Genomic DNA, 23,836 nt, shown 5'->3' on the forward strand with positions numbered 1-23,836 from the left:
TGTCCCTGACTCCCTGTAGTCTGGTCCTTGAAGAACATGAAAAATCAAACATTTCTCACCCCTGGAAAGTGTAGAGGTACCAGTCTATTCGAACCCCGAACCTCACTTTGGCTCACAAAGCCATACTCACAAATAGACCAACATGGCTGTTGTGTAGTGTCTTGGCTTATGGTAGTTGTCCCTGACTGCCTGTAGCCTGGTAAAGTGTAGAGGTACCAGTCTATTCGAACCCCGAACCTCACTTTGGCTCACAAAGCCATACTCACAAATAGATCAACATGGCTGTAGTGTAGTGTCTTGGCTTATGGTAGTTGTCCCTGACTGCCTGTAGCCTGGTCCTTGAGGAACCTGTAAAGTGTAGAGGTACCAGTCTATTCGAACCCCGAAGCCATACTCACAAATAGATCAACATGGCTGTAGTGTAGTGTCTTGGCTTATGGTAGTTGTCCCTGACTGCCTGTAGCCTGGTCCTTGAGGAACCTGTAAAGTGTAGAGGTACCAGTCTATTCGAACCCCGAAGCCATACTCACAAATAGATCAACATGGCTGTAGTGTAGTGTCTTGGCTTATGGTAGTTGTCCCTGACTGCCTGTAGCCTGGTCCTTGAGGAACCTGTAAAGTGTAGAGGTACCAGTCTATTCGAACCCCGAAGCCATACTCACAAATAGATCAACATGGCTGTAGTGTAGTGTCTTGGCTTATGGTAGTTGTCCCTGACTGCCTGTAGTCTGGTCCTTGAGGAACCTGTAAAGTGTAGAGGTACCAGTCTATTCGAACCCCGAAGCCATACTCACAAATAGATCAACATGGCTGTTTTGTAGTGTCTTGGCTTATGGTAGTTGTCCCTGACTGCGTGCAATCTGGTCTTTCAGGAACATGATGCTAGCTTTCTGCTCTGGAGGGAGGAGGTTGATCTGCTCTGGGGAGAGCTGTAGTACTTGCATGATCAGAGCAGCCTGAACAAAAGAAACAATAAGTATGAATTAATACGACTCATGGGGAAAATGACTGGGTAAATTTAAACGAGGGGTAAGACAAATTTTTAATACATTTTTAATTCTGAATAAACCATTTCAAATCAAATCAAATCAAAAAGTCTAATTAGTGATAATATAATTTAAAAAATTACATATTAAATGAAATATTTAACATATTTCAATTTAATTAAATATATATCTTATATACATATAATCAAATGCATACACTGTCATATGACAAACATACACTATACAGACGCATAATGTTCAAACACGAACCAAAAATATATAGTTTTAAATACAAACAAAATTTTCTTTTTAAAATTTGACCTGTAAAAAGGAAAGGCAACCACTGCATAAAAAGAAAACATGAATGAATAATATGACAGAATCAGGGAACCAAAAGTTAAAGGCACTGGACACTATTGGTAATTACTCAAAATAATTGTTAGCTTACAAACTTACTTGGTAACAAGCAATGGAGAGCAGTTGATAGTATAAAACATTGTGTGAAACGGCTCCCACTGAAGTCACTTAAATTTTGAGAAAGAAGTAATTTCCAACTAAAGTATTTGAGTTGAATTTGTGACCTCAGCTGAGGTCTCGAAATCAAGCATCTGAAAGCACACACCTTGTGCGACAAGGGTATTTTTTCTTCCATTATTCTCTCGCAACTTTGACTCGACGACCAATTGATTTCAAATTTCCTCAGGTTTGTTATTTTATGCATATTATGTTGAGATACACCGAGTGAGGAGACTGGTCTTTGACAATTACCAATAGTGTCCAGTGTCTTTAACAATAAGAAATACCAAAGATGGAGGAAATTGAGGTAAACTATTACACATTAGCACATGAACAGCAACTGGGAAGGGTCAACAAAGTATAGCCAGTAGGATTTGAAATTTTGCAAAGTCGAAGGATAATCAGGTGAGGTTTATGGTAGCACCATGTGAAAATATCTTTTTGAGAAGTGTTTGTACTGAAAAGAACCTGTGGTAGACAACTCAACGTTTTAATCATTATGATCCGATTGCTTCAAAAGAAAATCAATAAAAGAATTTTTTTTTTAATTGTTTAATTTTTCAGATGCTTCATTATTAATAGACTGGTTACCAATCCCTCCATTGCCCATTGCAAACTCACCTTATCCTGTTCTTGCTGCGTAGGTTGAGGTGCTCCGAATCCTGGCCCGCCTGGCCCGCCTGGCCCACCTGGACCTCCTGGCCCCACTGGACCTCCAGGCCCCACCGGACCTCCTGGGCCACCCTGGCCAATTTGGGGTCCTGGTGGTCCACCCTAGAGACAGATAAAAAACAACAATACTTAAATGTAGTGTTTTGTACGACTCTGGACTGTACTAACATCTTTCTTGCAACTTTTTTCATTTTATTGTTTCCTTGTGTTATACTCTTACGCTTGTACTCATTTCTAAGAAGCAAAAACCCTTCCTCGATGCTTACCGGCATGCCTGGTCCTCCTCTCTCCATGACCCTAGGGTCACCACCGCCTCTCATGGGTTGACCTCTAGGGTCGTTCCCTCGCCCGTCAAAACCTCGTATGTCCGGACCTCGTATATCGGGTCGTCTGGGGTCATGTGACCTTGGGTCTGGTTGACCTCTCTGGTCCGGCGCTGGACCTCGGTTGTCCATCTGGTTGCGATTGTCGAACCCTCCTCGCTGTTCCTGGCCGAGGGGCGGCATACCACCTCGCTGACCCATTGGCTCTGCGAAAGTGAAAGAGCATGATTCAACTTTGTTTAAATACTGCTGCCATTACAAATTGACATAATATATTTTTGGCGTTGCATGTATGCCATATGGGCTACGTAACAAACACAATATTTGGTACGATGCCTAATCAAAACAAAAGTGAAGTATACAAACAAGCAAAACGACAGACCAACAAACAGACTCCAGCTTACCTGTGTCCATTCGGTCCATGCCCATTTGGTTAGGGGGGGCCTGTTGCATCATGGGTCCTCGTTGATCCATGGGTCCCCGTTGATCCATGTTCTGTCCGTGCATCGGACCACGCATCATCCCACCTGGTCAACAACAAATATAAAAACTAATATTAAACCATTACTAAACTTAAACACCTGCTTGAACGAAAATGTCAAGGTGTAAACTTTGCTGAATTTCATTTAAAATGTTTTCAATCAATACGGAAATCGAGACATATGACTATAAATAGATTTCAATTGTGTTAAAAAACAATCATTTTGATTACCCTTATCAAGAGCTTTTCGGAAAGGTTCGCAAAAGCTGTTACATAATTTGTTACGCGATTTTAAGTTTGTCTTGAATGTTGTGATGGATGGAGATGATTTGACAGTCAGCAGGAGAAGTTGTTTTCACACCCGGGAATTAATTTGTTTACGAAAATAAAAGTACTCCAGGGCTAAGAAAGGGATGTGGATAGGAGAGGGGTAAGAAAGGGTGTAAGACAGGGGTAAGCAAAGGAACGAAAAAAGAGGGAGTGGTCAGTTAACCTACCTGGTCCCTGCTGCTGGGGCATCATCTGTGGGCGTTGGTTCATCATGCCTGGTCCAGGGCCACCTTGTCCACCGGGCATCATGGGCATGCCTGGCCCCTGACCCTGGATAATGCCTGGCTGCTGCTGTGAGGTCTGGGGCATGTCGGGCGGGACGAGAACTTGAGGTACATTGATTTGCTTGTGAAGAAGCGTCTGAAGAAAATACATCAATTTGAAACATGATATCACATTATTGTGCGCATTTTCGCACAAAATGTTCAAAAGCAAAAAAATCTACAATATCATTTAAAAAAGAACAGCACAATGGAGTGAGTAGAACAGTGAAGAGTAAAAAATAACAGAGCAGGGGTTCCACTCCCCCAGGGTATGCCCATTTGCAAGGAGGTAGATCAGACAGGGACGAGAGTCATTGCTTACAAAAAGGTCTGAAACTACAAATGTTGGATCCAAATTCTGCTGATGTATGTTGAAATTATGGTTTTTTCACCTGTACATGCTGTACGGTAACCCCTGGAGTTATAGATTCCACTGAGCTTTTAGTAACAGTGTTCTCAGCACTAGACAAGTAGATCAAAGAGCAGGATTTTGTTATATTATGGGAAAAGTAACGGCTGATTTTCTTCACCAGGCTGACTTAAAAAGTCTGAATTCAGACAAAAGTCTGACAAATCTCAACCCTGATCAGAGGTTAGGTGATTCAAGTGTGAAAGGGCCTGCAGTTTTTCCCTGGGGTTGCCCCCGGGGGAAATAGAGTAGTGTGAAAAGGGCTATAAAAGTGAGGAATGGGTTTGTCTAAAAAACAAACACTCATAGTAGGAGGGTTAACTTTATCAACTAAGGAGGTCATGCCTTTTAGAGACAGCTTTCTTGTCTAGCTTACCACAGCGATTTCTGGATTGACGATGCGCATGACGACCTGGGCTTGCAGTAAGGCGTAAGCAAGCTGTGGATTCTGTAGAAGCATGTTCCTGGCCTCCACTGGGTTGTTCTGAATCACCAACTACAAGATCAGAAATAAAACAAGTATTACCAGAGCTAAAACTAATAAAAAGGAACGTTACAGAATTGGGAAGAAACAAAAATCGTGGAGATCACAGATTTACATAAAACTAGCATAATCTAATCATGATGATAGTATAGAAAACAACCCTTGAAATATTTCTGTCTGAAATTTCATATTTGATGAGAAATAAATCATCTTGTTTCGCATTTGGAGTTTATCGCCCAGTGAGCATTTTCTTCATTTTTGTTTTGGCATCGATGCAACGCAAAGTTTGCAATCGGTGTTTCACTATTCTCTCGTCCCCCAGATGGACGATCGATCTCAAACTTCTACAGGTTTAAATAAAGTGCTTATACTGCCAGCAACTTTTTTGCTAGCAAAACCAATTCGGTAGTGTTCCTTTAAAGTCTTTTAAAGACCTGCTTGAACGAAAATGTCAAGTCGTGAACTTTGCTGAATTCCACTTAAAATGTTTTCGATACATAAGGAAATCGAGTCATATGATTATAAATAGGTTTCAATTGTGTAAAAAAAACCAATCATTTTGTATGCCCTTGTCCAGAGCTTTTCTGCGAGATTTGCGAAAAGCCCCGTTACGTAATCACTCTCAAAACGTCAAAAAGAGAAGGGGTGCGCCCCAGTGTTCCTGGCTGTGGCTGCTGTATGCGCGGTAGCACCTTGTAAACCCTTAGAAGGTCCTAAGTAATTGGGTCTCAGAATTCATCACTGCAATAACATATCTTTTTGAAAGTTTGTATATACTCAGCGCCTTGAGTACCTTGTTTGGTAGGTACGTGCGCTATATAAGACTTCGATATTATTATCTATAGACAGGAGATAGACCACAAAGAGCTTTGAAGATGAGTACAAAGGAGAACAGACAAACTGAACAAAAAAGTAACTCAAACAGAGAGACCAACCTTCATCTGTTTCATGAGTTCAAACATCTGTTCTGGAGGCAAGCTGGCCACGGCTTTCGAGATAGCCTCGGGAGCTTCATGTGGTGCAACGGCGTCTCCAAACGGCGACTGCAAATACAAATTACAACAATTTGAATCAAGAGTTGAGAGTTTATTTCGATTCTAGTCTCTTCTTGTTCTGATTCTGGTCTTGTAATCAAAGTACGGGTCCAGTAATACACCGATCCATTAAGCCAGGCCCAATTATCATTGGCCCAATTATCATTGACCAATCACAACCGCGAAATCTGATCACCATTTGAACCGTTTGGTGATCTTTGCACTAAGGTTGATCGGGTTTCGCGGCTGTGATTGGTCAACTGGTAAGGAGGCGGGGCCTAATGGATCGGTCTATTGTTTTAACCCTATGGTGCACAGACTAAAGGGAAGTTTGATAATTACTCAAAACAAATATTAACTTAAAAACTTGGTATCAAGCATTGGAGAGCTGTTGATAGTGTAAAACATTGTGAGGAACGGCTCCCTCTAAAGTAGCATAGATTTTGAGAAAGAGGTAATTTCTCACTAAAATAAGAAAAGACTTCTAGCTAGAAGTCTTTTATTCCTATCTGAAAGCACACAAATTCGTCCAACAAGGGTGTTTTTCTCTCATCATTTTCTCGCATTTTCGATGACTAATTTAGCTCAAATTTTCACAGGCTTGTTATTTTTATGCAAGACTGGTCTTGGACAATTACCAAACGTGTACCTTCCCTTTAACCCTATGATGCACAGATTAATTTAAAAAAAGAAAAAAAAAAAAAGAACATGTTCAACCGTGATTTTCTCAACAATTTTCAATAGCACCCTATGTTGAACATCACACCAAACGAAAGCTCAACACTCGCGCTAAACAACCAAATGAGGGCAGTATATTTGGGGGTTATAGTTTTTAAGTTATGACTGATGACTGTTTACAAAAGTCCAATTTGACATGTTTTTGGTGGTTGCTAGCGACCGCCTTGTGGTGCACCAAAGGGTTAAGCTACAAGTTTTGTGGTCTTGTGGATTCCCCCCCCCCCCCCCCGCCTCTAAAAAAATTAAATTTGGACACTGATAGTGATGTCATCAGAAAAGACATCAATCAATGAGAGAATACTTACATCGGTTGCAGGAGCAGCAGGCACAAGATCTGAAGGTTAGAACAACAAGACGATTGTAAGTGGGACTGGGGAGGAACATCTACATGCACTTAAAGTCTGTGGCTGGTTCCAATGCATTTTTAAAAAATTTTATTAAGGCGTGTAAAAACTGTGTTGCTGGTTCCAATGCATTTTTAAATTTTTTTTATTAAGACGTGTAAACGCTGTGTCGCCCAAAATGTGCACTTCACTGAATAACGCATAGTGCTATGACCACCAAAATGGCCCATCAAAGATTATTCTTATGATGACGTCAGGGCTGCTAATCACCAAAATTTGCTCAGCATGAAATTTCTGCCTCGATAAAAACAGGATTACCAACAAAATGTCCACATGATGTTCAGGATGAGCAAACATCAGCTGAATACCAGTAACAAGCAATATGCAACAAATGGAAAATTTGGTTGGTAATCTGGTTTTTATCAAGGAAGAAATTTCATGCTAAGCAAATTTTTGTGCTTAGCAGCTCTATGAAATTGGGCCCAGATGATTTGGGTCAATATCATCAGTGTGGAGAGGTGGGGACAACTAAATGATGACCAAACTGCAAACAGATAATTAAGGTCAAGCACTTCAATTGAAAAGCCACCAGGGGCCAATTTCATAGAGCTGCTTAAGCAAAAATTGTGCTTAAGCACGAAAACAGCTCACTTATTTTACACATGTTACTGGCCAAAATGTTATGCCATATACATTGATTGTGACTGGTAATTAGCTGTTGTTCACTTAGCATAACAATTGAGTGGAGTCTTGGCCGGTAATCTGATCTTACTAAGCAAGGATTTTTTTGCTTAAGCAAAATTTTGTGCTTAAGCAGCTCTATGAAATTGGGCCCAGGACCAGTAAATATTTCACAGAAAGAAAAAAAATGTTCTAGTATAAAATTGACAAACAGTACATGTAAGTTTCATTTTACAACAATGTTTTTTTTCTCCTTACAATACCCAGACCTGATACTTCACGAAGGCAATGAAGGCGATTGCCCCCATGCCTCTGGTCATTGCCTCGGTGCCCTTAATATAGGTTTTCTCGGTCAATTTTGGAAAATGAGCAGCCAATTTAACCACCAGCTTAATCTATTTGGCACATAATTGAATGCTACTGAAAAGGGTCATTCGATTTCGTTTTAAGACTAGTCAAATGTACTTTTACGTAATTCGATTTAACAAAATAATCATTCAATTTAACAATTCATCGAAGCAGCATTCGAATTCACAGACGCTTCTTGAGGCGTGTGTGCCACGAAAAAGAATGACGATACGCTAAATTGAACAGAGTGCTAAAGGAATTTGACTTGACTCAAAACGAAATTGAATGGCCGAATTCTGAATTTGAAGTGCAGTAACAACTGGAGAGGCAAACTAGTTTTAATTCGAACGCATGAAAATGAAATTGACTGCTCATTTGCCGAATTTGACCGAGAAAACCTATAATAATAATTAAAGACATTTGTATAGCGCTCTTACACGAGGTACCACAGCGCTTTACAAGAAACTAAACAATAAGCAAATAAATAATGGCACTGATAATGGGATAACAGTCAAAGCAATCAATCATTGAACAGAAAAGTTTGAGCTGTTTCTTGAAAACTACGAGTGACTCCGCGGAACGAATTTGATGAGGGAGACGGTTCCAAAGGCGCAGAGGTGCGTGAAAAGCACGATCCCCCGCAGCGGAATGCACTTTTGGAACTGCCAAGAGTGTACTGTCTGAACCAGAGGGAAGGCCAGGTCTTCCAGGTTGGTAAATCTTAATGAGACTGGTGAGATATAAAGGAGCGGTATGGTGAATAGTACTTTACATATTCCTCAAAGGGTGCCCTTCACCAAGGAGAAAATGCCTTGGTGCCCTTGCCTTTTCAAAAACAAAGCATACAGGCCTGAATACCATTAAAGACAAAGGACACTATTGGTAACTGTCAAAGACCAGTCTTCTCACTTGGTGTATCTCAACATAATATGCATATATAATAACAAACCTGTGAAAATTTGAGCTTGATTGGTCGTCAGAGATGTGAGATAACTATGAAAGAAAAAAACACCCATGTCACTCGAAGTTGTGTGCTTAGAGATGCTCGATTTCGAGACCTCAAATTCTAAATTGAGGTCTCGAAATCAAATTTGTGGAAAATTGACTTCTTTCTAAAAAACTACGTCACTCCAGAGGGAGCCGTTTCTCACGATGTTTTTATGAAAGCAACCTCTCCCCATTACTTGTTACCAAGTAAGGTTAAATGCTGATAATTATTTTGAGAAATTACCACTAGTGTCCACTGCCTTTAATAACAAACAACGTATCTTTTACTCTTCGGCTCTACACTACTATTGCCAAAGTTTACTCACTCTTGAGCTCTTCCTTGTTCTTCTCACTCGCTGCGTTATCGACTCTCAGCGCTCGTCCGTTTAGCTCATACCCATTGAGATTCCTCATAGCACTCAATGCCGTTTCCTGATCTTTATACTCGCAGAACCCATATCCTTTGGGCTTGCCCGACTCGCGATCGTAGACGAGGCGGAAACTGATGACCGGACCAACCTCAGAGAAGATGTCCTTAAGTTTCTCTTCGGTTGCATCGTACGGGATGTTACCCACTACCGGATGAAAGAGAAGGAACAACATCATCATTATTTACAAACTTTAATAAAAGGAACACATTGCCTTCAGATTGGAATTTTATTGTTAAGAGGTGATGGCTGTTATGCAATTGTCATTTATAAAATAATATGGTTGGAAAGATAATTCTAAAAGAAAATATGAAACAAAATCATTGACACACAAATATCCCTCGATATTAAGTAGTTTTTCTTTTTGAATATCATAACAAACTATGTCCTCTCATTTTTTACCCCACAGAATGACAGACTGTGTTTGGTTGGGAAAATGGGTTTTTCTTTTCTTTGGGTTGTGGTATGTTCGCTTTTTCACATGATAGCCTAACTACTCTAACTGACTATTTTTAGTGTACTTCTAGAAATTATAAGGCTCCCCCATGAGCCTTATAGGAGTCTAATAATATTTTTGGCCTTCTTAACGCTATATGTTTTCAAATCAGCGTTGATAGGTGAAAGTTTTATGACCGTTAGCCAGCAATAACTGAAGTTTCTTTTGTACTACACTACCAAAACTTTCCCCATAAACTCAATATATACATTCATTTTGCTAGCATTTCCTTTTTGTTGAGTGAAATTAAAATAGGTCGTCAAAAAATGAAATTTTCTGCTCGTTTTTCTGCCGCATCGCAGGATTTTTGACCAGCCTACTACATGTAGGTCGACGAACTGCCGAGCCGCGGCCGAGTCGGACTAAACCATTCTGTAAAAGGGGTGTTATGAACCCGTGCGGAAGTGCGTGGACGCTTTATGCGTGAACGGCGGGTATTGTAAACAAACAGCGCCCACGCACTGCCGCACGGGTTCGTAACACCCCTTTCACAGAATGGTTCAGTTTGACTCGGCCACGGCTCAGCAGTTCGTCGATCTACACGTACATAGTAGGCTGGTTCCCGAATTATAAAGCATTGAGCATATTGAGAAGTCTTAAAATGTGCGATGCGGCAGAAACACAACAGTGAGTATCGAGCAGAAAATTTCATTTTTTGACGATGTATTTTAATTTCAACTCAACAAAAAGGAAATGCAAGCATTATGAATGTATATTGAGTGTGTGGGGAAAGTTTTGGTAGTGTAGCACAAAAGAAACTTCAGTTATTGCTGGCTAACGGTCGTATAAAACGTTCACCTATCAACGCTGATTTGAAACATGTCTAGCGTTAAAGGAACACGTTGCCTTGGATCGGACGAGTTGGTCAAAACAAAAGCGTTTGTAACCGTTTTTTATATAATGCATATGGTTGGAAAGACGTTTTAAAAGTAGAATACAATGATCCACACAAGTTTGCCTCGAAATTGCATGGTTTTCCTTCTACTGTGCGAACCAACACGGTCGGCCATTTATGGGAGTCAAAATTTTGACCCCAATAAATGGCCGACGTGTTAGTCGACGAGGTAAAAGGAAAACCACGCAATTTTGAGGTATGTTTGTGTGGATCATTGTATTCTACTTTTACAACATCTTTCTACCCATATGCATTTTATGAAAAACGGTTACAAACGCTTTTCAAAAACCAACTCGACCGATCCAAGGCAACGTGTTCCTTTAAGGAGGCCCAAAATATTAGACCCCTATAAGGCTCACGAGTCATAGTGGTGCATGTGGAAAGGAAAGAAACAAGGAACAATCATCCAATTCCAATGCTCTCTTTAAAGTTTAATTTATGTTTTAATTAAATCCACTGAATCCTGATGCTTGGCCACAAAATAAAGTCTCTAGGGTCAGCTGCAGCAGACAGCAGTTAACCACCCCCCCCCCTAAAAAAAAATCAAAGTTTTGACCATTTAAGAGACGAAATTCAATTTGCCAAACTTTGCTTGCATAGGCTTTGAATTTGGTTGGTGTTTTAAAAATGCCCAGCCAACATTTCTTAAATTAAACATTTAAACTCACACACAGATTTTGATAGATATTGCCAATATTATTGGGTTCATAGATAGTTAATAAAATACTCTTTATGTAAAAACGAACATTTAGAAGGAATTATCTTACCGAAAACCGAGCGAAGGGATCTCTCTATACCGGTCATATTGTTTAAAAATTCACGAACATGCGCTGCAATCGAAACGGGTCAACTCGTCATACCCAAAAGTCAACTCGTACCAAGTCAACTCAACTGTGTTTTTAATTATCCCACCAACACAAAAATGAGGGCGCTATGCTGGTTTAACGGTGGTATTTTGTTTGCAGGGGCCTTTCTCAAACCACGGCTTGGGCTCCGGCTCAGGCTTAGGCTCCGCGTGCTGTGTACGCAGCTTGCATTTTTTTAACCTGCATTTTGGAGCAGCGCGTATTGCACGGATATCAGCACATTCTCAGCACGCGGAGCCTGAGCCGGAGCCATAGCCGTGGTTTGAGAAAGGCCCCAGGTGAAAAATTAACGGTTGTGTTAAATACCGCCCTCTTACGTGTGGACAACTGCTGCTTTATGATTGGTCTGTTACGCGTAAGCTAATAACCAAGCTTTATGATTGGTCTGTTGCGCGTAAGTTAAATACCGCCCTCTTACGTGTGGACAACTGCTGCTTTATGATTGGTCTGTTGCGCGTAAGTTAATAACCAAGGTTTATGATTGGCTTTATGATTGGCCGCCGCCCCCCCCCCCCCGGATGACTGGATGTTGCACTTTTTGAAACTAAAGAGTAAGGGGGACTCAAAAAATGGGGATGCGAAAAAGGGAGATGGAGAGATAAAATCACCACAACAACACTGCAAGTGATTTAAGAGAGCGGAAATTATTGTAGTAGGGCTTCGTCATCCAACAAGGGAAGCATACAGGCTTGATGTTGATGATGGGGGGGGGGGGGGGGTGGGGTGCGTTCGATCTTGGTGATGTGTCAGATTTTAAAGGGCGCCACCAAACGTTTGCGCAATATGAATCACTTAAAAACCGCGCAATCTCTGCTTGCACTCGACAATTGAAAGGCTAGTCTTGATTTGCGTCGTTCATTTTGTAAACGTAGTCACTGATAGCAGCAGAAGCTAGACTTGACTTATTATGAGCCTGTTATATTGCGCCCTCTACTGACGATAGTACAAAAACTAACGTTGCTTATCAAGACTAACATACAGCAAAGTGACACGGCAACATCATCACAGCAAATCGTGTTTTGCAATCATTTTTATCATCACTCGTCAGTGGATGCTGCAAGCTAGCTGAGGTGTCTTTTTGTCGTTTCAAACAATTCAAGATGATGATGTATTTGAGAATATTCCTTGTTGTTCTGCTGGCAGCATACGCTTCGTCTGCCCCTGGTAAATACTTGTTGTTTTTAAAATCATTTCTTTCTATCAGTTTGAAGTTTCATGCCCAACCAAGTCGTTCATTCATTTCTTGGATATTTTGTGGGTTGAATGATTAAAATTTCGAAACAACTTTGATTTGTCATTACAATTTTTGCATTTGATTTATTCTTTATTGAGTTTGACAATGTAATAAAGCTCTGTGCATGGTAACAATTAAAACATGAATGAAGTAGAAGTTACATAACAACATTGCATTCATTAAATTTATAATTATTATTATTTTTTTTTTATTAATTAGGCCTAATAAAAAAAAGTAATATTAATTAATTAATTAAATGGTTACACACGACGTCTGCCGTTGACACGTATCTTGCCTGTCATTCTGTTCATTGTTACATTGCATTGTTAAGAGCATTAACGATAACGAATGAATCAACTACCTCGGCTCGGTCCATTATGACTAATGACAAATGAATGAATGAGTCATCTATGATCTGGGGGATACATGTATGGAAATACAATTGTTATTCTAATTTTAGCTCCTTACAAAAAATGCAATCAATTATCATGTTTGCTAGATTCCCTCAGCTATATGAAAGAAGTACTGGCAGTGGCAGTAGGGATTCCAGCGAATCGCCACTGTTTTGGGAACAAAATCAGTCCCCGTTGGTGAACATCCAAACATGCATAAAAACAAACCTGTGAAATTTTGAATCAATTGGTCATCAAATTCGCAAGAGAATAATGAAAGATAAAAACACCTCTTGTTGCATTAATTACTTTGTCTGATGCATGCGCAATAAAAGGCTTTAGTTATACTTGAAGTCTTTTGTTATTTGAGCGAAAAATTACGGTGTTAGTTCGCAAAGTAAACATGGTAAAGGAAAACCACGTAATTTCGAGGAAAAATTGTGCAGATCATTGTATTCTACTTTTAAATTATCTTTCTAACCATGCAATTATAACAAACATACTAACGCTTTTCAAAGACCATCTCAACCGTTCGAAGGCAACGTGTTCCTTTAACTCTTTGTGAAATCCACCCCTGGACACTTGGTTGTTACTCAAAATAATTGTTAGCATAAAAACATACTTGGTAACGATCAATGGAGAGCTGTTGATAGTATAGCATGTATTCTGAGGAACAGCTCCCTCTGAAGTGACGTAGTTTTTTGAGAAAGAAGGGATTAATCACTCAACAAAGACTTCAGGCTTGAAGCCTTTTATTAGGCATCTGAAATCACTCAAAGTAATAATACAAAAAGGGTGTTCTATCGATCTTTCTTCTTTCATTTTCCTCTTGCGAATTTGATAACCAATTTAGCCCAAATTTTCACGTTTTTTTTTTTTTTTTACTGCATCATTATACATGTAGGCCTAATGTTGGGATACACCAAGTGAGAATACTGGGCCCAATTTCATGGCTCTGCTTACTGCCGAATTCTGTGCTTACGATCAAGATTCCCCGCTTACGTGCAAGCGCCGAATTTCTGCGCTAGCCTTGTAAGCGTAGAATGCCTAGTTATGTGGAGTACGCACGCGCAGAAGCCAAAACTCGCTGCTAACCTGTGAAATACGTTAGCCGTAAGCACAGAATTCCCTGCTTCCGTAAGCGCCGATGCTGTGCTTACGGTATTAAAGGGACACACCGGCCGAATTGGGCTATTTGGGCTACAAAATATACTAAGATATGACTTCAACGGTCTTTTAGGAATGAAGAAGAACAGTCCTTAAAATAAATCATCAAATTTAGCCGTTTTTGAGCATTTTAAGACAAAAACGCAGGTCGCGTGATTGTTCTAACCAAAAAGTGGTACAAACAATCACGTGACCTTCCGGGTTAGTTTTACTTTCAGCCGTCTAAAAGTAACTTACTAAACCAAATTTAAATCTTTTTTTTACAAAATTATTTACGAATAATTGACGAAAAAGATCATGTATTCAAATTATCGCTACAAAATGTAAATAATGGTGAAAAATCTAACATAAGATTCACATTCAAAGAGTCCGTGTAACGGAAGCTTGTTATATGGCCGCTTTGGGTTTTTTAAATCATTTTTCGCTAAATACGTGACATTTTGATGATTTTTTTTACAGCAACCATCTATAAAAACATTATTTATGATTCTACACCCCTAAATTGCGTAAACGGTGAGCCGGTGTGTCCCTTTAAAGCAGAGCCATGAAATTGGGCCCTGGTCATTGACAATTACATAAACCTGTCCAGTGCTTTTAAACACTTAAATGTCACCTCAATTAGCATAATTGCCTCAGCCTTAGGCTGAACATGACCCAAAGTACCCGCTACAAAAGCATCTGTCAATTGGTTCAAACCCTCTCGGTGGGAAAATCCGATTAACCTCGCAAGATGAGATGGTAGAGTAAACAGTGATGGATCAGAAAGTAATTAGTGTCTTAATTCTAAGTGAAGTTGAGTTGAAGTTAATTTGCGATGATCTTGAACGGCAAGCCAGCATTTTCTTTTCTTCTTTCCAACTCCCAGATTTTCTAAAGAGGGGCTCTAAGATGAGAGTTTAAGATCAAATTAATTTTTGTGGGTGCACTATTTTTTCAATTGTGTAGGGTTTAAAAAAAAGAGTAGAGTGTTACAATTGGGATTGCCTAGTGTGATATCCAGAAGGACCAAGCTCGTCATTTCACTAGTCCCAGTCCATAATGTAAGGGGTCCGTTCACAATTATCAACATTTTCACGAGCGTACAAACCGTACGCTGGGGGGGGGGAGGGGGTTCATGCCCGCCGTACGCTTTTTAATTTTTTTTAATGTCGATCTGTTTTCTCGCTCGTCGCCACATTTGTTAATGTTTTTTGCATTGTAAAAAGGCTTCAGTTATTTGATAATTTAGGAAAAAATACAAATAGCGTAATAAAACATTTATTATATATCTGTTTCCATTATATATAAAAAAAAAGGATTACAGTTTAAAATGGTAATAAGCTCTTTTAAAAATGTAGTGTTCCCAAACCGCGATTGCAAATTATTGCGCAAAGCCCCTTCCGTTCCCTAGATGAAGACTTGTTTGAAAACAAAATCAACATTTTTTTCGTACACTTTTAAGGGGGAGGGAGGGGGCCTTGAAAAAGTGTACGGTTTGTATGCTCGTGAAACAAATCACCTGGGGCATCTTTACAACATTTCAACTGTCTAATGTTTTGTTGCATTTAGCAGGTTCTCATTTCAACTGTGTTTAAGATTGTTGCACTCTGTATTTTTGCCAGGTGTCTAGACACAACCCAGTGGGGGTCAGGGATGTACTTGAACATGTATGATTGTTTTGTAGCCATGGTCGACCCACAGTGTGTAGTACAAAAACCTTCTACACTATGTCACTTATAAAGTGTCAAAGTCTAAAGTCCAGGCTAAATCAAAGCGGATACAAAACGTCAGAACAAATAAGCTTAGGCCCCCTACATTGTACATGTTTACAATGAAACTTTCTCATTATGTCGGTCATTATGTCTTTTTACATTATTACATATTGTTGAAAGGAGAATTACGTACGCTTTTGAATACCAAATTTGCTTCTATAAACCTTTTTGGTTGTACATGTGGAATTTTTATTTTTTATTTTCATCAGTCCGGCCTTTAGTGTGTGTCCTCTGTCTGTGTGTGACTTTATTAAATTTGTGAAGAGATTAAACGTGTTAAATCGATAAAACAAAGTATTTGAATCAAATTTCACCAAAGTCCATAATTTTTTTTTTATTTCTTCCAATCTGACAGCTCTTTTTAATTTTGTTTTATACCAGCACCAATAATCTTCTGGTGAAATATTTCAGCGCCGAGAACTTTTAATGTAAAATTTTGCATCCCTCTCAGGTCCCAAGATCGCAGTAGAGAGGTCTTAAGGCCCGGTCACACAGGCCCCGATAACGAGAACAAAAACAATAACGATAAAATTGCACGCCCTCGATTCGTTGAATGAGCGTGGGCGTATTCTGCGTGGAGCAATTCAACCAATCGTGAGAGGCATTTTTATCGTTATCGTTTTCGTTCTCGTTATCGGGGCCTGTGTGACCTGGCCTTTAATCTTGGTCTTAACTGAGTGGTATTGACTACAGCACATTCCACCATGTTATGAACCATTAATAACTTTGAGAGAGTTTTTTTGTCTAAACTATAATTTGTTAATTTTTTTTATTGCAGTAAATAATGGAACAGAACCAAATGAAGATCTGGGTGTTTCCCCAACAGTGACGAACCCAGCAGTAACAACTGGTTAGTAAAAAAACTAGTCTTCACAGTTGGTGTATCTCAACATGCATAAAAAAAATTTGAGCTCAATCAGTTGTCGAAGTTGCGAGATAATAATGAAAAAAAAAAAAAAAAAACTTGTCATACTAAGTTGTGTCCTTTCTGATGCTTGATTTCGAGACCTCAAATTCTAAACTTGGTCTCGAAATCAAATTCGTGGAAAAATACTTCTTTCTCGAAAACTATGGGCCTTCAGAGGGAGCCGTTTCTCACAATGTTTTATACTATCAACCTCTCCCCATTACTCGTCACCAAGAAAGGTTTTATGCTAATAATTATTTTGAGTAATAACCAATAGTGTCCACTGCCTTTAAGCCCTACACATATCATGTAGCCTGGGCATGTGATGTCCGTGCAAACGGACAATTTCTAATGAGTGCAGTTTTAGTCATTTGTCTACGTGTGTATACAACAAGCCTACAATGTTTATTTTAAGCATTGCCATTTAGAGTTTGGCCATGTGAATATTAACCTCCAATTCCATTAATAGGTTGGACACACTGGATTGCGTGGGAGACGACAGGAAATGTGCGACAACAATCGGTGTCCGACCCCAATCAATATTCTGTACTAGTGCATAAATTTAAACTATCCGTGTGCACCTGTTATCACTCAATAAGAAAACAGATGGTTGGGTGGTTTTTCATTTGCATTGTTTTATCAATTTTACGTTCCTCACGTGATAACTCTTAAGTTTGACAGATTCCAATTTCATTGAGAAAAATCAGTGGTTGCCAGAGCAGAAAACTCTAGGGTGAATGTACGATTGTAATAATAATAATAATAATAATATCAAAGTCTTAGGTACAACAAGGTACTCAAGGTGCTGAGTAATATACAAACTTTCAGAAAGATAGGTTATTGAATTGATGAATTCTGAGACCCAATCAAGCAGGTCTGACACACTGGTGGTACATTTACCATTAAAACAGTTGAAGAAAAGACAGAGGCTCAGACCTATATGATGGGGAAGAGGTTGTAACGTTGATCCCAACACTTCACAAGACTTGTGGACAAGTCGTTAAAATGGTCTGTCGCATTGAAATAGTGGGGTCAAGTTGGTGGCGTAATGATTCAGGTTTACGCAATAGAATACTGCTTTTGCGAAATTGCTGCTGCTCTCGTGTGAAACTGCTGGCTACCAACGACTACTAAATTGGACTGTAGTCGTGAGTTCAGTATTCTCGCTGGGGTCAGCGGTCTCGTGAGAATTCTGCAAGTATTGCGGGAATCGCAGCGGAAATGCAGAGAGAGTCAGAATGTTATCACCGCGACAGACATTTAACGGCTTGTACACAAGTCTAACACTTCACCAATATAATTCTAAACATCTTATTTTTTCTATTTCAGTGGGTGTTTCCCCAGAACCAAATAAAGGATCATCAGCTGCCCCAGTGGATGTGCCAACTGATACAACTGTAGCAGCGCCGACAGATGCCACCGCAGCAGTCACAACTGTAAAAGCTGGTAAGTTACTGTTTTCATGGTGGAGAGCACGTCACGTGGGGGTGTTAATACCTTTGATCTTGACTAGTGTTTATAACCAGTTGTGAGCGGGACAGTTTCTTTATTCCTATTGGTCGAGAGCAACAGCTGGAACACATGTGCCACATCACGGGATACGCGTGACGCTCGACGCGCATAGCAATCTCCTTATAAGGAGTTGTTTACCCGAGGGTCTTACCATTTCATAGCTGGAGGGGTGTTATTATTATTATTATTATTATTATTTATTTGGCCAAGATTTCAACAAACAGTACAAGATACAATATTACCGTACTAAAGAAATATAACAGAATAAGAAACAATGAATGTAAACTTATGACACCTAGAACAATTGTAAACCAATGATTGAATGAGACAGAGCACTGGCAATCAAGCAAGACAATTATAAAAACAGACAGGACAAGCCCATTCTAAGATGGCCAGGATTAATCAAAGTGAGCCTAACCACTGTGACTCGGAAGCCTATCAATCCAATCTTAAAATGGGAATAGAATCTTTAACAAACATTTAAAAACAGTAAAGATAAACTTTGGAAAATATAATAAATATTAAGAACAAAATAAATATGTATATGTTAGGAAAAACCTATTTATTTGTAGCAAGATTATTTGGAAGTGCACATTTGAGTTTAAAAAAGGCTGACCTTAAAACAATGAACAAATGAGGAAATAAAAATATAGAAATTAAGAAAAGGGCTAATCTTTATCAACAGATAAATTAAAAACAATTTGGAAAAACTCTACAGGTTCTGGAAGTGCTGACACAGGTATCTTTTAAAACAATTGTATGAATTGAGGGTGAGGGAGTTGCAGATATTTGTTGGCAGACCGCTCTAAACACGAGGGAAAGAATGAATTGAAGTGTTTTTTAGGCTGAGGGTTCTAGCATACAAATGGTTGAATACAAGTGTATCGATGTGTCGGGTATTGACAGAGGTATTCAAGTTGATGATGGGACAATAAATTAAACCAAATAAACAACTAGTGGTGAATTGCACAATGAGTCTTTGTCGTCTGGATTCAAGCGTTTGCCAGTTTAGAGTTTTGAGTCTTGAAACAATTGAGTGTTGAAACAATTGAACAATTATAATTTTTGCATTTATTTAACTTTTTGACCAAAAAGTGTTGATGTTAAACACCAAGTAGACAACATTCTATAAACCTTGTGTCAATAAGCCATTTGCATGTCAGATTTGAATATTGTCTGGTACAATGACGTGCTTGATCTCAAGTTACCACTTCAATTGGAATTCCTCAGTCTATCGACAGTTGCTATGTCACATGATGAGGGGCAAGCTTTTGCTTAGTTACATAAGAGACGGTGAACACCCGAACACAATTATTCTGAATGGATGTGTATAGCACAATAGTACCAGGGTTTGCTCATCTGGAGGTTGCTATACAAAGGCTTGCCCTAAACCATTTTGCATAGTCTGGAGAATTCAAATGTAAGCGTTACATTGTGACTAAGCAAGTCATTGTACCAGACATTATTAAAATCTTGCTTATTTACGGCGCCTTGAACACCCAGCAGGGTGGATATGTGCGCATTACAAGTCTTATTATTATTTATTATTTATTATTATTTAGCGTCCTTGCCTTTGGCGAAATTTCAAAAATTTGGGTCCTGAATGACCAATAGTTTTGAGAAAATCTTAGGGAGAAGAACCCTGGTATTGAATAATTTACTTTTCCGGAAACAAAGTGAAATAATTTAATTCTTCAACTGTTCCTTTCAGTTACTGATAAACCAGCAACCCTGCCACCAACTACAGCAAAATTAACAACAGGGCCAACAACGGCAGGAAAGCAAACCACCCCGATCTCCGACAAAACAACGCCACCCCCAACAACTCCCGCTGCTGGACCAACCGGAAAGGACGTAACCACCGGAAAGGACGTCGTAACAACTGCATCCCCCGCGACGAAAGAACCTTCCACTCAAAAGTTTGACACGGCCAGTTTTATTGGCGGGATCGTCTTAGGCATTGTAATCGTCGCTATACTCGGGTTTGCATACAGCTTCTACAAAACTCGACGGGACAAGAACTACCACACTCTTTAAAGCAAAAGGTATACATTAAAGGTGCAACACACTTTTTTATTTAGTCGGTAAAGTAGGGGAATGAAATTTGACCTTGAAAAGTATTTTTTGATGAGATGATTTTATTGTTTTTATTTATAATTGTTTTATTACACACCCAAGAGTGCAAACATCAATAATGGGATGCGATTAGGAAACTAGAAGAAATATTCAGGTTTTTTTTTCAAAGAAAATATCTTTACAGCTCAAAGTCGCTGAATAATAATTTAGTTTCAGGTGTGGGATGAAAAACCCTGGATGGGGAAAACCCCACACTATCACAGGTAGGGACTGAAAACGCAATTCACATGCAAGTGTGATGAGTTGGGATTCGAACCTGGGGTAAACAGAAATAAAACTGGCCGGGAAAGAAATCACTGAGCCAACCTGATGCCCTGTTTGTTATAGTATAATCAACTAAAACAACTCGGAACTAACTAAGAATAAATGGTTTCTGTCTACGCATCAGTCCTTTTTTTTTTTTGTTTTTTTTGAGAAAATTAGTTTGGAGAGGCAGTGTAATGGTAATGGTGAGAGATAAATTAAATGCAAAATAATCTTGTTTTAAAAAGTGGGCAATAGAAGAATTTTGGCTACTGAAAACATCTTTTTCTCTTAAATCATGGAATTCTTACGGGGTCAAACATGCCGATACAGAATTCTGTTTTTTTTTTTCTTCATTTGTGTTTGTTTTGTATTTCTGCTAGTGTACCCAGGCTGAGTGTACCAATAGTGTGCTAAACACTCCAAACTCTGTTTTGGTTTGATGTTGTTTAGACGATGTGACCTATGTTTACATTCAAACCGCTCTCTGTTGAAAAAAAAACACTGTATACGTCATGTTTCGCCGGGCAAAAAGACACGTAAGATTGCAGACACTTTCTAGCTGGCTGCGAAAACACAAAGGTTTTGCCCGCCATGTTATGGTTTTCGTGTGACGTCAGAGGTCACGTCGTCTATATGATTACAATGTTTCTGTTCATTAAGTAGAAAAAAAAGAATACATTTTAAAAGAGTTTTATTTGCTAAAGATTGTGCACTTAGAGCATTTATCTTTATTTATTGCGAGATTTAGGTCACTATTTATAAAATTAACATTTTGTTGTTGTTGACTTCTGTTATTAATTTAATGTTTACATCAAATGCATAGTATGCGATTTATAGAAGTGCAAAGTAAAAAATATTTATTATTGAAGACTTTATTATTCAAAATAAAATAACAAATTATATTAGAGATGTTTGAGTACAATTAATTTTTAAAAATGTTTTGTTTTGTTCTGCTTCTAAGGGGGATCAGATATCAATACTACTTTATAGAAATTTGGCCGGGACCACTACACTTATTTTCGGTTTAGATGATCGAGGGAACTAAAAACTTCTCTACTGCAGAGTGTGTCCTAATTGGTCTTGACGTTTTGACTAGCTTGCTCTAGTCATCGTTAGGAGACTGAAACCAAAACATCTCACTATTTGCTGAGATGTAGAACAAAGAGTCATTCCAACAGCTTTATTCCACGTACTGCATCTCTCTTGGAACTCCTTGCCTGGTGGGTGTTTCCCTCCATCCTACAATCTGTTTTAGAAGGAATATCAATTCCTGCCTCTGGCTCTCCCGATTTATTTTAATGTTTAATCATTTTCATCTTGTAGCCCCATACCAAGGGTGGCTTAAGCCTTGTTTGGGGCGGACTTGCAAAAAACATTTTTTTTTAAAAGATTCTTGTCCGAAATCTCCCTGCTGTTTTCAAGATGCAAATGTTGGCAACTCTCAGAGTTAGGCAATTTCCGTTATCAGCGTACTATCTAACACAAATCCAAGCTGAAGATTTCCGAACATTCCATAATGAAAAATTTTATACTCACAACTCCGAGTGACATAGCTCCCTCGCTAAAAATCACCAGCAATCTCACCAAACACTTGTTCGTCATTAAATGCAGTTCTAGTTGAACTTAAACCTATGCCAATTTAAGGGTGTTTGAGAATTTCAGTTTGTTTTCATTAAATGAATATGTAAAAGTAAGTTAAACGAACACCTTGCTTTGTGTCTTAATCAATTCTGTTGATGTTTAAAACCATTTAGAGACCATCTGTCTAATCATCACAAAACATGTACTTAACTTTATACATTGCTGTTACATGTAGATGTCTATTTATGTAGTTTTAACAGTGCATCATTTTATTTTATTTTGAATTCTGCTGTTTAGCGTAGATTCATGCCCGATATTCCTATTGAAAGCGCCCCCCCCCCACCCCCGACATTAACCAACGTTGTCCGCATACTTTAAAGGCACTGAAAACCTTGGGTAGTTGTCAAAGAACAGCAGTCGCACTTGGTGTATCCTAATACATGCATAAAATAGCAAACCAGTGAAAATTCGGAAACCGTATTGAGTATGACGTCACCGTTCAAATATTGGCCCTACAAGATGGCGTCTGCAAGCGTGTGTGTATGCTTGTGCCGTAGAAATCAAACCAGGAATGCTGCGTGCTTCTTGATGTACGCGTTTGGACGCGCATACGGTTTGACCTACAAGATGGTGACTTTCATAGCAAAAAGGGGTTATTTAATACGGCCTATTGGTCATCGAAGTTGCAAGAGAATAATGAAATGAAAAACACAGTTGTTGCACAAAATCATTTTGTGCTTCCAGTTCCTGATAAAAGGCTGTAGGCCTGAAGACTTTTAATATTTGAGTGAGAAATACATCTTTCTCAAAAACTCTGTTACTGCAGAGGGAGCCGTTTCTTAAAATGTTGTATACTATAAACAGCTCTCCATTACTTGTTACTAATTAAGTTTTTGTGCTAACAATTATTTTGAGTAACTATCAATAGTGTTCAGTGCCTATATAAATATAAACTTTTTTTTAAGGTGAGCACTGTTGTTAAGTTTAGTAGGCAACTGGTGTGGATTTTTTGTTGGCGTTTCTTAATATGGATTTCTGCAGCATGCGCATAATTAAAAAAATGATGCCTTAAAATTAATAGTCTTTAACTTCAGTACAATCTTTGTTCTTTAAAAAAGGTATGATTCATCATTTGTTTTAGAAAATAGAGAAGTATACATTCTTAAGTGTTTATTTATTTTGTTTGACCCTTGCACTGATGTGTGCTAGTCGCTGTATTCCCGAGTTCTGCGAAAAATAACACTCTTTACTCAAGCTACATTCAACCACAGTTTAAAACAAATTAAACATTTGAACACTCACATTTTGTTGTGAACTGGTTAGTTTTTATTGTTTCGGAACTACAAATATAACAAAGTCAGCAAGATTCAAATTATAACAAAGTCATTGATTCAAAAAATTTACGCTTCGAACAAAAAGTTTGAACACTCACATTTTGTTGTGAACTGGTTAGGTTTTATTGTTAAGGAACTACAAATATAACAAAGTCATTGATTCAAAAAGAATTACACTCCTAACAAAAAATTTGAACACTCGCATTTTGTTGTGAGCTACAAATATAACAAAGTCAATGATTTGAAAAATTTACACTCCCAACAAAACAGTAACTTGTAAAATACACAGGCAACA

General features: G+C 38.7%; 2 protein-coding genes across 2 annotated transcripts; one reads left to right on the forward strand and one right to left on the reverse strand.

Annotated features, from left to right (window-relative positions):
• Nucleotides 1-208: 208 nt before the first annotated feature.
• Nucleotides 209-11,337, reverse strand: LOC139947567 (uncharacterized). The gene is made up of 10 exons (XM_071945510.1): nt 11,183-11,337; nt 8,923-9,171; nt 6,542-6,570; nt 5,400-5,507; nt 4,357-4,476; nt 3,476-3,668; nt 2,902-3,024; nt 2,441-2,703; nt 2,124-2,276; nt 209-956 (listed from the first exon to the last, which is right to left on the reverse strand). Exons 1-10 carry the CDS (start codon nt 11,217-11,219, stop codon nt 831-833), a joined length of 1,401 nt encoding a protein of 466 aa, XP_071801611.1. The 5' UTR covers nt 11,220-11,337; the 3' UTR covers nt 209-830.
• Nucleotides 11,338-12,308: 971 nt separating this feature from the next.
• Nucleotides 12,309-23,654, forward strand: LOC139946872 (uncharacterized). The gene is made up of 4 exons (XM_071944623.1): nt 12,309-12,445; nt 16,604-16,675; nt 18,062-18,178; nt 19,956-23,654. Exons 1-4 carry the CDS (start codon nt 12,382-12,384, stop codon nt 20,279-20,281), a joined length of 579 nt encoding a protein of 192 aa, XP_071800724.1. The 5' UTR covers nt 12,309-12,381; the 3' UTR covers nt 20,282-23,654.
• The last annotated feature ends 182 nt before the right edge of the window (nt 23,655-23,836 follow it).

Source organism: Asterias amurensis, chromosome 14 (genome assembly GCF_032118995.1).
Source record: "Asterias amurensis chromosome 14, ASM3211899v1".
In the NCBI taxonomy this organism is placed as follows: Eukaryota; Metazoa; Echinodermata; class Asteroidea; order Forcipulatida; family Asteriidae; genus Asterias; species Asterias amurensis.